This window comes from Podarcis pityusensis (assembly GCF_964106645.2).
Source record: "Podarcis pityusensis genome assembly, chromosome: 1".
Taxonomy (NCBI): Eukaryota; Metazoa; Chordata; class Lepidosauria; order Squamata; family Lacertidae; genus Podarcis; species Podarcis pityusensis.
Window position 1 is genome coordinate 134,997,481 of NC_138028.1, and position 13,548 is coordinate 135,011,028.

The 13,548-nt window shown below is 39.6% G+C and overlaps 1 protein-coding gene and 1 long non-coding RNA gene across 4 annotated transcripts in view; one reads left to right on the forward strand and one right to left on the reverse strand.

Moving 5' to 3' along the window:
• The window catches only part of ADARB1 (adenosine deaminase RNA specific B1), a 36,048-nt gene extending 22,529 nt beyond the window's left edge, over positions 1 to 13,519 (forward strand). For 2 of the 3 annotated variants that reach the window (XM_081016837.1, XM_081016838.1), the window contains exons 8-9: positions 6,255 to 6,433; positions 9,616 to 13,519. In XM_081016837.1, coding sequence (XP_080872963.1) covers positions 6,255 to 6,433; positions 9,616 to 9,792 — 356 coding nt within the window. In that variant the 3' untranslated portion in view covers positions 9,793 to 13,519. Of the gene's footprint in view, positions 1 to 3,742; positions 4,552 to 6,254; positions 6,434 to 9,615 lie in introns of those variants that run through there. The other variant, XM_081016839.1, reaches the window with a different exon arrangement.
• On the reverse strand, positions 5,314 to 9,608 carry LOC308484901. The gene is made up of 2 exons (XR_013990158.1): positions 7,815 to 9,608; positions 5,314 to 5,574 (listed from the first exon to the last, which is right to left on the reverse strand). It is a non-coding gene; the product is annotated as an uncharacterized lncRNA (long non-coding RNA).
• Positions 13,520 to 13,548: the final 29 nt, after the last annotated feature.

The following is a 13,548-nucleotide window of genomic DNA, read 5'->3' on the forward strand; positions in this document are numbered from 1 at the left end:
AAGCCAGTTGCTGGACGACACAGACATCCTGGCATTGATAAGCCAATTGACACACAGAATGTGCTAAAAATCTTTGGCCTCGGTACATTCCCCAGGTGATTGCCTTGAACTTCTTGCAGTGAAATGTGAAACCACTGAATTATAATATATCAAGGGGCGTCACGCCCTTTTTCTTGGCCCTACCAAGACTGTATCTCTGGCACTGGCATGGCTGCAAATGTTTTTGTGGCAAAGCAGATGGAGGTCCGACATGACACCAGAGCGAGATGGGGGCAGCTGATGTATCCGTTGTCCTCCCAAGAGCCTCAGGATGCAGTAAAACACATATTAATAATCTCCAAATCTGATTAATGCATCAAAAAGACTTCAGTTTCATATTACTTATTCATTAATTTAATATACTTCAATGTACCTAAAACAGTGTCCTTACCGTAGTATCTAAAAATGTAAAAGTAGCAAAAGGTCATGGAATAGGAAATTTTGTTGGACTTTAAATCCATAAACATACTGGGTGAGAAACAGAATAAAATTTGTCAAAATAGAACTATTCCAACATCTTTTCCTGCTTTCGATCACCTTTTTCTACCGTTTTCCCACTTGTCTTTCGGTATGTTCATTTCATGGATTTAAATGCAACCACAGCAGGTGCTATAACTCTCCGGCAGTTTGACTTTATCCACGAAGGCACATGCTTTCATTGTCTCCCGAGACAGATACCAACAACAATTGAATAGAGTTCAACACAATTTCCCATTCTATTACTTTTGCTACTTTCTCCCCACCCCCAGTATTGAGCTGCTAAGATTTTTGCTATTGATAAATAAAAATTCATTTTTTTCTGTTTCTGATCTAATTCCATTTATAAATCCCAATAGAATTCTGGTAATTTGTCCCTTAAACTTGTCCACCATCTGCACCTATGAATAACTGGATATTTGCACTGAATTTGCATCATATCTGTCTTGTGATATTTATATCTCCAGCTTTACGTTTTGCCTTCTAACTATGTTTCATCCTCCATGAAGTCATGTACCACCTGGCTATTATTTCATTTGAATTTTCCAATTAATATATGTTTAATGTCTTCCACACACTCTTCTCCTATATATATTCCCATAATCTCGCTATTTGCTTATTTAGATCAGTATCACAATGCATGTTCTTCCATTCATTTACGTTTATCAGTAAATTCTACATGTTAGAGGTCACTTTCCGTGCATTAACATTTATTCCCTTATTCTTTCTCTTCACTTATCTTGTGCCCAATTTATGGACTGAAAATACTGATATATTGGAAATTTTATGGTATTCCTTTTTTCAATCAACTCATGATTACAAACAAGTACCACTTCTTTGACTTGCTTACCTTAAACTTACCATCCAGGAGGGATGTGTGCCAATTGTTGCTCTTAGATTCTCAAGTACAGTCAATTATCATTAAAATCAATCTAACATCACATTTGCATAACTATTATATCTCCCCCCCCCTTTTTTTTTTACTGTAACTGAACTTCCATTTGGGTTTTCTTTTTGTGTGTTGATTTTGAAAAAGGTAAAGCAACTTCAGCAATATGCACATATTCACTATTGATATTCTTACAAACTAAGAGATATTTAAATTTTTCTATATCACAAACTCCTTCTTAACCGTCTTTATCACTAGACCAAAATTAACTGAGAGGATATAGATCCTCTAAACTGGATGTTAGCCACATGCCATAAAATCAAACGGGTGTTAATGCCACTTTACTTTCAAACAAAATCTGTATCTTTGTCCTCTTCTAAGCAAAACCAAATAAATTCTGTTTTGGATTTATTTATCGTATATCATGATACCTTCTTGTTTCCTGAATCACCCTCTTAAGTACTTTCAGTTTTTGACATATCTAACTTTCCCTTTACTTGCTGGTTTATTTCTTATAGCTAAGACAAAATTCCCCCCCCCCCAAAAAAATGTAGATGAAAAGTAGACATTCCCCTCTTTCTAACTAGACTTACTTCTGTATTGTTCCATTTATTAATAGTTTTGTACTTGCTTTATGATAACATGCTGTTATTCAACATTGACTTTTTTCTTCTACTTCAAATTTACTTAAAACACCATTAAAAAAATTCTCTTTCCACCCTGTTGTAACTTTTCTGCATCAAACACTGTCAAAGTAGCTGGTTGTTGATTCTTAAGACTTTCATAAAGTAAACTTACTGATTTCCTTTTATTTCCTTATACACCTTCCCTTCTGGCAACTCCTGCACCCAAGCTTCTGCCCAAAGTATCGCTTTCCTTTCCTTTGGGTCCCAGCCTGTTCTTCAGCTGAGATGTAATTTTGCTCAGCCCAGGTTTGAAGCTTATTCAACAAAAACCTTCCATAGACCTTTGACCCAGTATCCAAGAGACTAACTGGGCTATGATTTTTAGGATCAGATCTCTCACTTCTTTTCTTTTTTCTTTTTACAGAGGAACAATAATATTAGACCACCATCCACCAGGAATGTTCTCTGTCCACTTGATATGAGAGAACAACTTAGCCAAAATGGGTGCCAACCAAGAGGAGTTAAATTTAAATATTTCCTGGGGAAGCATATATTCCCCGTGAGCTTTATCTGTTGTTAGGTTTTGAAGTAAGCAACCAATCTCCCAAGATGTCACAGGCAAGGGAGGGCCATGTAAAACGAGCCCTGGTGGTTGCCCTCAAAATACAACTGTCCTATGATAGCAAGGGTTTGGGTTTCCAGGTGAAGCTTGGAAATACAGAGAACTGAATGGACCAAGTTCCAGAATCTTGCACCATCCTTTTGACTTTCAGCCACACCCAACTTCATTCACCTTTATCTTGAATCTGCACCTTTCCCTTATTTTCAGATTCTTGTGAAATTATTTCTCCTTTCTTACATTGTGCATTACAACCATCAGTACAGGAGCTGCTTCATCTAAAACTCTGTAACCCTAGGCTTATTCTTTGTATGGTTGTCTATTACCTCTGTTTCTTACATTCACATCCCTTTCTTCCATTCAGGGCAACTAATCCCCACCCCACCCCATTTTTATTAGTGGATTTTTAAAATGCATATATAGTAAAAGAACAAGAAAGAGGGAAAAGACTGAAAAACCACCAGCAGCACCCATTAACAATAAGAATAATCCATCAAAAATTATAACTCATCAAACCTAGTTTTAACACATACATGAATAAATGACATCCATGTGTCCAAATAGGTTTCCAAGTGATATTGTTGATTATAAGATATAAGATCTTCGGATCACTGAGTAATAGATGATCGAAATTAAGAACCACTTCTGTTGTCTATCTGTTAGACTGCACTTCACAGGAATATACATTCATAAATATCGAGGATTTTTCCAAGACAAAGTTAATACAAACATTTCCTTCTTTTCTGAAAGAAACAATTCAAATAGGCTTTTTATATAGAACAACAAATATAACATCCCCTCACCCTCACAACAGGTATCAGGTTGTACCTTAACATTACTCTGGTGAATCCATACAAATTGAGCAAATGCCCAGCATATAATGTCCCAGGGACAGCAGAAAGCTGGTTTTATCCATCACAGACAGGCATTCCCAGTGGAGAATATAGTTCAAGCCGTGCTGTTCCGGATGACCATACTTGCGAAAGTGCTTTGGATAATTTTATCTTTAAGAGCAGTTTGGTGAAATCGCTCCTCCCTTCCACCCATAGGGTGGCATGCTAGGTCTCACTGTTGCTTCTCTTACTATTGCAGATACTTGAGCAACTCACGTCTTTTAGCAGTCTGACAGTTGAGTCACAATTTCTATAACAGTAATCAACTAAAATGGATGGAGAGAACTACCCAGCTGCCATTGGTTGTATTTCCTTCTTGTCATCAGACGCTTTTGTATGTTGCTTTGGCTTCAGTTAGCATGGCAGCCCATTAGCCTGCATGACACATCGCATAAAAAAGAGCCAACCCTCAAAAATCACTCGTCGCTTTGGGAAGGGGAAGGGGAATATATGGATTGGGAGTAGAAAGTCTCTTCCAGGCAAATATGTTTCTGGGGGGGAACCACAGGGTGGACTGGGCCAAGTTGCATGGAAGAGGACAAGGGCTTTAAAGAGTGAGGGGTATAGGGATTGAAAATGTTTTGCAACTGTATTGTAACTTCTGAATAAATGTTTTTTGAATTAAATTATCCAAAAAAAGAAAAGAAAAGAAAGAGAGTAAGGTTAAGGACATTTTCGAGGGTTGAGGATAACTTTCCTGCTGCTCTGGTGGCTGCTTTCAGAACCAATTGACATACCTGTTAAATATACTTTAAACATATTCTGAAACAGATCTTAGTGCCCCATCATCATATTTCCTGCTTTCTCTGGCTAGCTTCTGGGGTGCAGTTGTCCTTTGTGCTTCAAAGGGCTCACTGAGAAGGATTTCAGTGGTGGAGCAACTGATGGGATAGGTGGGGATCTAAAGAACTTAGACCGCGTTTTGCGTTCAAGGACATTTTGACAGTATATACTGAACCCCTTATATAATACATTTTAAAAAGTTGGAACAGTTACCTTGAAAGTTGAAGTGAAACAGTGCCCCCCCCCCCAATCCACTGCTTTGATTTGCAGAGCTTGGCTACTAGCATGTGACTCTGTTTTTGAAAGGGAAATAGCATGCTTTCATTTTTTTCAGAAAGAAATATGGGGTCTTGGGACAAAGAAAATCACAACTTCCATAATTAATTTTAAAAAGTTACTTTTCCAGTTAAGATACCAGTTAAGCAGATACTTCAGTATGAAGAGAAAATATTGTATCAAAATCAGGTGTAATCTGCCCCCGCCCCGGCTCAGTGTCTCGTGCTGTGGGTGGGCTGGCCTGGCACAACCAAACTTTGCAAACGGCTTCTTGATTTCTGTGAGATAATGAGGATGAAATCTTGCATCCACTTATTTGAGAGGAAGTGCCTTTGAACTCAGTTTGGCTTCATGGTTGACATGTATGGGGTTGTACTTCCAATGACTTGACTGACCCAGGATAAAGTTCTGCTTTAAGGGGTTTGCAAAAACTTCTTGTCAGTGAATACAGACAGAAGGTAGTTATCTAATGAAGAATGTGAACATATATATATATATATAGAGAGAGAGAGAGAGAGAGAGAGAGAGAAAACTAAGAGACCAGAAAATGCCAGAGGTTGTATGACATAAATTTTATAAATTTCAGACAACATTATTGTACCACTTGATTCTCTCAGCCTCTATAAATGCATTAAGGGCTTTTTTGCGTTGTTATTTTTTTTTAAACCAGGAAATCATTCGGCTTCTTGACTATAACGATGTAGTCAGAGATTCTTAGAGCAATTTATTGCTTGTTGGTATATTTCTGTTGTCATAACATAGCACTACTGATAACAGTGGTCCGGCACATTTCCCCCCTTGTGGTGTGGCTGTTTCTTATGCTTTAGTGCCTTTAAGCTCCCTTGGTCCCCCCCCCCCCCCCGTTTCTCTTCTTGGAGCTCTGTGGGGTGAAGAGCAGGGCTGCCATTTCTTTTCCATAGAGATCTCTTTCCAGTTGCCCTTGAGGACTGAAGTGCTGCTTTTTGCTCTTCCCTAAATGTGGGGGAAATGAAGTATGGCAGTTTGCTAATAAGATAAGATTAGTCAATCCATACTTTCTTCCCTTCTCTTCCTGGAGTTGTGATACCTGACTGGATATCCACATCTCAGAAAGAGGGGACATAAAAGCATCTGAATGATGCTGAGCTTGACATAATTTTGCTTGTGCTTCGCTCTAATGGAGTGGCCAGCTGCTGCCACTTCATCAGAAAGGGGTTTTTAAAGGGTTGTTTTGCAAACGTAGGTACAATATGGGCAGTTTTATTTTAGAGACTGTTAGTTACCACTAAGTAATGTCATTTTTCCTTTATCCAGCTATTTAGCTGCACTCAGATTTGAATTGTAAAAAGATTAACCAAAATGTGATGCAAATGCTCCTCCTAATAAGGTTTATATGTTATGTTATTCTAACATATATTTCTCCATTTATAACACACCTGCCTTAATGACGTTGGAATATTTTGGCCACACATTCTCCAGTAATGGAAGCAGAATGTTCATGGCTTTATGTCCTACCTCAAAAGAGGAGTGTTCCAGTTTTTCAGCCATTGTTTTAAAGGAGTGTGACATAACATGATTGACATGTTACATTGCACTCATTTTCTTTGGAAAGAGAAGCTATACAAGGTATGTGAATATTTCTTCTTGTTGAGAGCCCTTCTTCTTTCTTGCAGGTATCAGTAATGCCGAAGCCCGCCAGCCAGGAAAAGCACCTAATTTCAGTGTAAACTGGACCATAGGAGATGCTGGTCTTGAAGTGATTAATGCTACAACAGGCAAGGACGAAATGGGCCGTGCGTCCCGCCTTTGTAAGCATGCTCTGTACAGTCGCTGGATGCGAGCTTATGCAAAGGTATATTTTGGCAAATGGGTAATTCGGCACTACATCTGTATCCACAGGGCATAAGCATTTGGGCTTTGAGTCTATCATTTACTGGGCAAGCTGTGTCAGAGCTGAATGTATCAGAAGTTTGATGCACCCATAAATTTATTTGTATGCCACCTTTCCATAGTTCAAACAATGCTCAAGGTGGCTTAGAACATGGAAAAATGCATACCTACGATGAATATATTTAAAATATTTTAAAATACACAACCAAACTGAACAACTTTCACATAAATCACAATAAGATTACAAGATCTCAACCCCCCCCCCCATCATCCCAGCCCAAGAGTCTGTTTAGCAGCCTCAGCTTTTGTAGCTGGTCATTCAGGGCCCTACCGTCCCAGACCAGGCAAGGAGAAGGTCTTCCAGAACTCATAGCCAAGAAGGGATATATGCTGCTGTTCCTCCAAGAATGGTGCCCACTGTGCCCGAATACATTGGCTTTCTGTAACCATAGAATGGTCGAGTTGGAAGGTACCCAGACGGCCCTCTAGTCCACCCCCTGCATCACAGCTAAAGAATGTCAGACAGGGGGCCATCCAGCCTCTGTTTAAAAACCTCCAAGGAAGGAGAGTTGACCACCTGAGATTGTCTGTTCCATTGTCAAACAGTTCTTACATCAGAAAGTTCTTATGAATCTTAGTTTGAATCTCCTTTCTTGTAATTTGAATCCATTGGTTTGGGTCCTACCCTCTGGAGTAGCAGAAAGCAAGCTTGCTTCATCTTCCATGTGACAGCCCTTCTCCAGGCTAAATATACCCAATTCTCCCAACTGTTCCTCATCAGGCTTGTTTTCCCAACTCTTTAGCCTATTGGTTGCCCTCCTCTGCACACCTTCCAGTTTGTCAATATCCTTTTTAAATTGTGGTGCCCAGAACTGGACACAGGACTCCAGGTGTGGTCTGACCAAGGCAGAATAGAGTGGGACTATTATTTCCCTTGATCTGGACACTATACCTCTGTTGATGCCGCCTAGAATAGCATTAGCCTTTTTGCTGTTGCATCATGCTGTTGACTTATGTTCAGCTTGTGGTCCACAAAGACTGCTAGATCTTTTTCACATTTCCTGATGCCATGCCAGGTGTCCTCCATCGTATATTTGTGCATCTGGTTTTTCCTGCCTAAGTGCAGAACCTTAAATTTTCTTCTGCTCTGGAGGGTAAGACTTGAAGTAATGACTTCAAATTACAAGAAAGGAGATTCTGACTAAACACCAGGAAGAACTTTCTGACAGTAAGAGCAGTTTGACAATGGAACATTCTCCCTTGGGAGATTGTGGACTCCCCTTCCTTGGAGGTTTTTGTCCCTATTGAAATTCATTTTGTTAGTTTTGGCCCAATTCTCCAACCTGTGAAGGTAATCTGAAGGTGTGTAGGGAGTTCACCCCTTCTATTAGGTCTTCTCTTTTGTTGCCAAGGTGACAATAAGTGACGTAGAATTGTAGAGCTGGAAGGGATCCAAAGGGTCATCTCAATGCAGGAATCTCAGCTAAAGCATCCTTGACATGAATAAACAATAGGTGATGATCAACTGAAGAAAGTTAAAAGTTTGGTTTCCCCATTATTTGTATTTGATGGGGAGATGTTTCAGTCAAAAACACTAACTTGAATATTGGTCCCAACTTGGAATATTTTAAAGATTTAAAAAGTTTTTTACACTGCTTGAAAACAGATTCCATAGAATTTTAGTAAGCCTAAGAAGGAAATAAAAAAGTACCGCTCAACTACATAAAAATATGCCTGCTCTTTATGCAAACAGTAAAAAATTTAATCAAGTACCATATTAAAAAGTTCAGGTAACTCGTGTCTTATGCGGGGGTTTTGTTCCTGGGATGGCACGTAGACGCAAAAACACAAATACTCAAGCCCCTCACTTGGAACTGCCCCCCATGCAAGCAGTCTTACATTCTGGAGCTGGTGCATCAAATGGGTCTTAGCCCCCAAGGTTTTAAGCTCTCTGCCTTGCTTACTGGGCACACGGGTCCATCCAAGATCTCACGAGTAAGCGCCCAGTAAGGAAATCTAGAGCTTGAAAGCTCCCTTCACACTGGTAAAACTCTATGCAAAAAAGCTCTGCCTTGCCTATTTTGCTCTCACTGCTCATGTACCATATGGGCTCAGTGAGGCTCTCATGAGATTTTGCAGGGCCAGCCAAGTTCCCGTGAGATCTTGCAAGAGCCTCTCAAGGCTTGAAAGCTCTCTCCACACTGGGGAAACCTTGAGCAAAAAGAGCTTTTAAGCTCTCCACTTTCCATGCATTTAATTTGTATGATTTCAACTGTCTGGCCTTCTGTCACATAAAGTTGAAATTGCACATGTGAAACTTGTAAGTTGTGAGTTACTTGTACTTTAAACACATGGAATGTTAGGAACTGCCTTGTTGAGTGATGTGGCATGTTTCTTGCTATTCTTCATGGCCAGTTTTTATTTTATTTTCATGTTGAGATAAAACTATAGCACCTGTTTGATCAGAGCACTGCTCTAACCAGCAAGGCATGCTGTGTCCCACATGCGACTTGAAGGGCGCTCCAAGTGGAGACAGCTGGCCTGGAGGTTCTGGTGAAGCACCTGATATTTGTGCATAAGGATCTCCACTAAGGATAATTCCATTATGGCTGGAAAAGACTTGGCCCTTCTAAAGAGACCCTACCTACTAGGAGTGCAAAAGAGCCAGCCAGACTTTGTCAGCTGCACAGTGTAGCAAGCCTATGGCATAGTTATTCTGTGTCCCTTGCATGGAATGAGTTTAGGGCAGGGGTCATCTTTCCATACCTGCCCTGGTGTTCCTGAAAAACCTCCTTGAATTGTTCTACTCTCCACGGCCCTCTCTCAGAGCAAATCACTCCATCAAAGCTGAATTAGAGCTGCCTGGAGCAGAATAGGTGGGATTAAAATCCAATTAATTTTTCTTGGTTAGTAGGCATTACAGTTTTAAAAAAACACAAAATGGGGGGGAGGAGAGATGGAAAGTTTGGGTCATAGCTTTGGATTTTGATTTTGATTCATAAATAAAGAGAAAACAAAACAAAACACGTCCTAGGTATTATTTTGCCAACTGTTTTATAGTTGTGCAATTTAAAAAATCTTATATTGAAATGATAAAATATTTGCTATATGTAACAGGATTCTCTTTCTTTCTAATCTCTCCAGCTTTCTTCCAGTCTTCGTTCAAATGTCAGTAAACCAAACATGTACCATGAAACAAAGCAAGCAGCTGCCGAATATCAAACTGCCAAAGAGTGTTTGTTCAAAGCATTTTCAAAGGCAGGACTTGGCGCCTGGGTGGAGAAGCCCATAGAACAAGATCAGTTTTCCCTTGTAGTCTGATCCATGGGTGCCCTCTGCTTGGAAAAGAGGATAGGATGGAAACCCTGATGTCAACATTTCATCTACACAGCTGAAACAGCAGATCTTAGATTTTTATTATTGTTTTCTGTTGGGGAGAGGCTGACTTGAGACCATTTTTTTCTTTTGCTAAAGTATTAAAACCTTTGGAAAACTGATAAATACAATAACTAGTCTAGAATAATACAAAATTATTCCATTACCTTCTAAGGAACTATTGTTTGCAGGGGGTGGGGGAACCCACAATGCAATTCAAAGTGATACATCTGGATAATTTAAATTTTATTTTACTGCATTGTTACCAGGTGCATGATTAATGTAAACCACCTAGGATTTTACACAAAACTTTGACTAAGTGGTTTGTTTTTGTGTTCTTTTAGAGCCCAAGAGACAGTTTATTTATGTGCTTCTTATAGATTTTTATTTTTTAAATAATTGAGCTCACAGAACCAGACTGGAGTTTGGCTAGCTATTTTTCCCTGCTTCCTTGCTCTTTAAAAACCAGCTGTTGAAAACTTTGTCTCTCTGATTTATGTATTTATTATTGTGTGATCCAGTTTTTAACATACCACTTTTTATTCCATTTTTAAAGTACTTGTCTTCACTTCCCATTTACACATATTGTGAAGTTATTGTTTTTTTACCATTGTAAACTGGAAACTAAATATTTGTAAGCTAACAAATTCTTTTTACTTTGATGTATGAAAACCAGCTTAGAAATAGGCGGATTGTGTTTCACAGGAACTCAGTGGAGTACAACAGTAATATTACCAGTGATGTGGCAATTTCAAAACACTCATTTGTGAGGAAATACGCTGCCTTGCCAAAAACCAATTCACACACGAACACTACTAAGGGCAAAATAATTTTTAAATTGCGCACTTCAGAGACCTAACTTATTTTCGGCGGAACTGTTGTGTTCTTTTACACACACTAATATAAGGGTACCAACCCAAATTATTCTGAAATGATCTGTTTGATCTAGTATAATAGGAATAAATATTGAAAACGTTGTTCATATATCTTGATGACATCTCCCATTAATGAGCATGTTGCGTGGATCTGATCTCTCAAGGACAGCAGTCCTTGGCTGAGAGAGTTAGGTTCTATGCTGAGCCAAAGCGCAGGACCCTGGCGGGCAGCTGCTTCCGCTGCCTGTGCTTCAGAGCCAGTTGGCGCCAGGAGGGGCTGTCCCAGAGGCAGGGTGCTGCAAATGTCCAGGTGCTATAGCCAGCAAATCTGACTCTCCTGCCCATCGCCAAGGTATCAGAAGGTATTGTCTTTCTGATAATTTGTGATAGGATGCAGCAAGCAAAGTTGCACTTAATGAAATAGGTGGTGGGACTGATACCTCGGCATTAATTGTAAACATGCAATATTGCTAACATATTATTCCAATAAAAATAAGAAGGAATTCATAACAATCATGGTAGAAATTTGGGCTTGATCTCAGTAGTTACATTCCAAGAAAGCATGTATTGTAGGTTTAGCAAATTCAACATTTCCATATGCTTAAAGCGAATTAATGGTTACATGTTTTGCTAAACCAGTGCCAGAAATCAAAGTTGTAATACTATATGTATATCACATATATCTTGGCCTCTACATGATGTGATGTTCATATTGAAGGTATCACATCAGCTCAAAAGTATTTTTTAAATATTTGTGCGACTGTATGTAGTAGGTAGACACGGTAGCTAGCTCCTCACCTCTGGGTATTGTCTGGGTACTGCTATCTACATAGTATTGTGGTGATAGTTACAAAAACTTTACGAAGTTACTTTGCATGTCCAGAAAGCCCTATGCTGTAATTGGTATTCCTCTTCCTTTAAAATGAAATAGATATATAATATGTTCACTTAAAAAATATTATGAGAAAAAGGCATGATAGCAATAAGTTAATATAGAATTTAATAGAATAAATCAGAATTTTATTATGTGAAGGAAAATAATTTATATGGCATTTTAAATTGTTACTAGGCATTTTCTTGCAGTACTGTGGCCTGAATTATATAGAACATAATCAACACATCCACGTGCTTAAAATGGTCACATGAATAGTCCCAATGAAGCATATTCCAGTTCAGAGGATCAAGGCCAATTTGTAGACAACTGTGAAGAAAAATAAGAGTATGAATAGGCTTGCCAAGTGTTGAATTAAAAAAAGTCTGGTACCTGGTCAGGGCCTGGGGACAGAGCTCTCCGTTACATGACGTAGAATCCAGAGTAGGTCTGCTGATGACACAGTTTTTTAGGGTGGACCCAAGTCAAGAGGTCTGGGGGCGGAGCCAAGATTAAATTAAAAACCAAACCAGCACAGGTAAGGAGGAAAATAGCAGCTTTCTCCTTGGCTTTTCTGACACCTGGCTCAAAAGCAAAAATAAATAAAATTGTCCACACTGTTGCTTTCTTCTGGCTGATTGGCAACCCCAGTTATGAGCTGGCTGAGAGGTTTTTTACTATAGCGGTTTTAATGAAATTAAAGTGTGAAGATTGCACAATGTATAGCAAATCTGCTGCATTTTATAGCTTGAGAGCGAACGTGTTAGTGTTTTTTCCAATAGCAAAGTGGCTTGCTTGGAACATAATACCAAGTCACAGGGTGAGCAGAAGTGAGCCTGAGCCTCATGAACTCTGCCCTCCTCTCTCCAGCACAACAACAAGGGGATTGCAAGCCTTCACACTTACCTAAACTAACCAGAGTCTATTGTTACGTCCATCCTGTGAAAGTTCTAGTTGGTTTAAACCATGGTTTATTGAAACAAGCCAAGATCAGTCGGCGGCTTTTGGTTCTGGCTTGTTAAAGTGTGTGTTTAAATTAACCAGAATTTCCCCGTCATGGGCAGAACCATTAACTTTGGTTAGTTTAAAACAGAAAGTAAATGCTTTGGAAATTCTGTCCTATTTGGGAAAGAGGTGGTAGCCTATGGGCTGCTTTACTCATTTGTGAGTGTGCCAGATTTGCTCCTTTTTCACCAACCCGTCTGTGCCTCAGAGCTCTCTACTGTCGTGAGCATTAAGAACGTGATGTGACTATTTGGAGCCGACAGCTGCCTAATTGCTGATTTCAAGACCATGCAATTAGTAGCTTTCCTAGAGACAACTCTTCTTTGCCTGGGCGTCTGGTATCTCTCACTGGGGCAACCTATTTGTTTGCGACCAAATAGGCCTGTTCCTATGGCTGCACTGTACAGCCAACAATGTTACCTTCCTGTAAAGCAGGGGAAGGGACCCTGGGACCCTGTTAAGACTCACAACACCCACCAGCCCATGCCATGATGGTGGGAGCTGAAGTCCAGCAACATAGCGATGTCTGTGGGTTCTTCGCCCCTGCCGTCAAGAAAAGAATTCAGTGGATGTGCGGTGAAAAGTTCCTTGTAACTAGAATCTTACATAAACAGCAATCACGAGTCCCATTTATGTGTTTTTATGTTCATTTCTGTGATCAGCAGGGCAACAACTCTGTACCATCTCAATGAAAAGGATGCTTCCATATGCTGGGCAGGAGGGGACGAGTTTCTCTTCCTTTTCTCCCTCAAACAGCCCCTTTCCTCATAGAACAAAAACTGGACTATTGAAATACCTAGATAATGATGTTGTCACATAACTGCCATGGAGGTTTATTTTTGTTTTTTGTTACAATGTGGTAACGGTTCTCCAGACTTTGAAAAATAAATCTTTGCCTTCCCTCAAAGGAAGCTCTTACCAATCCAAAGACTCTTTTCATGTCTTTGCAGT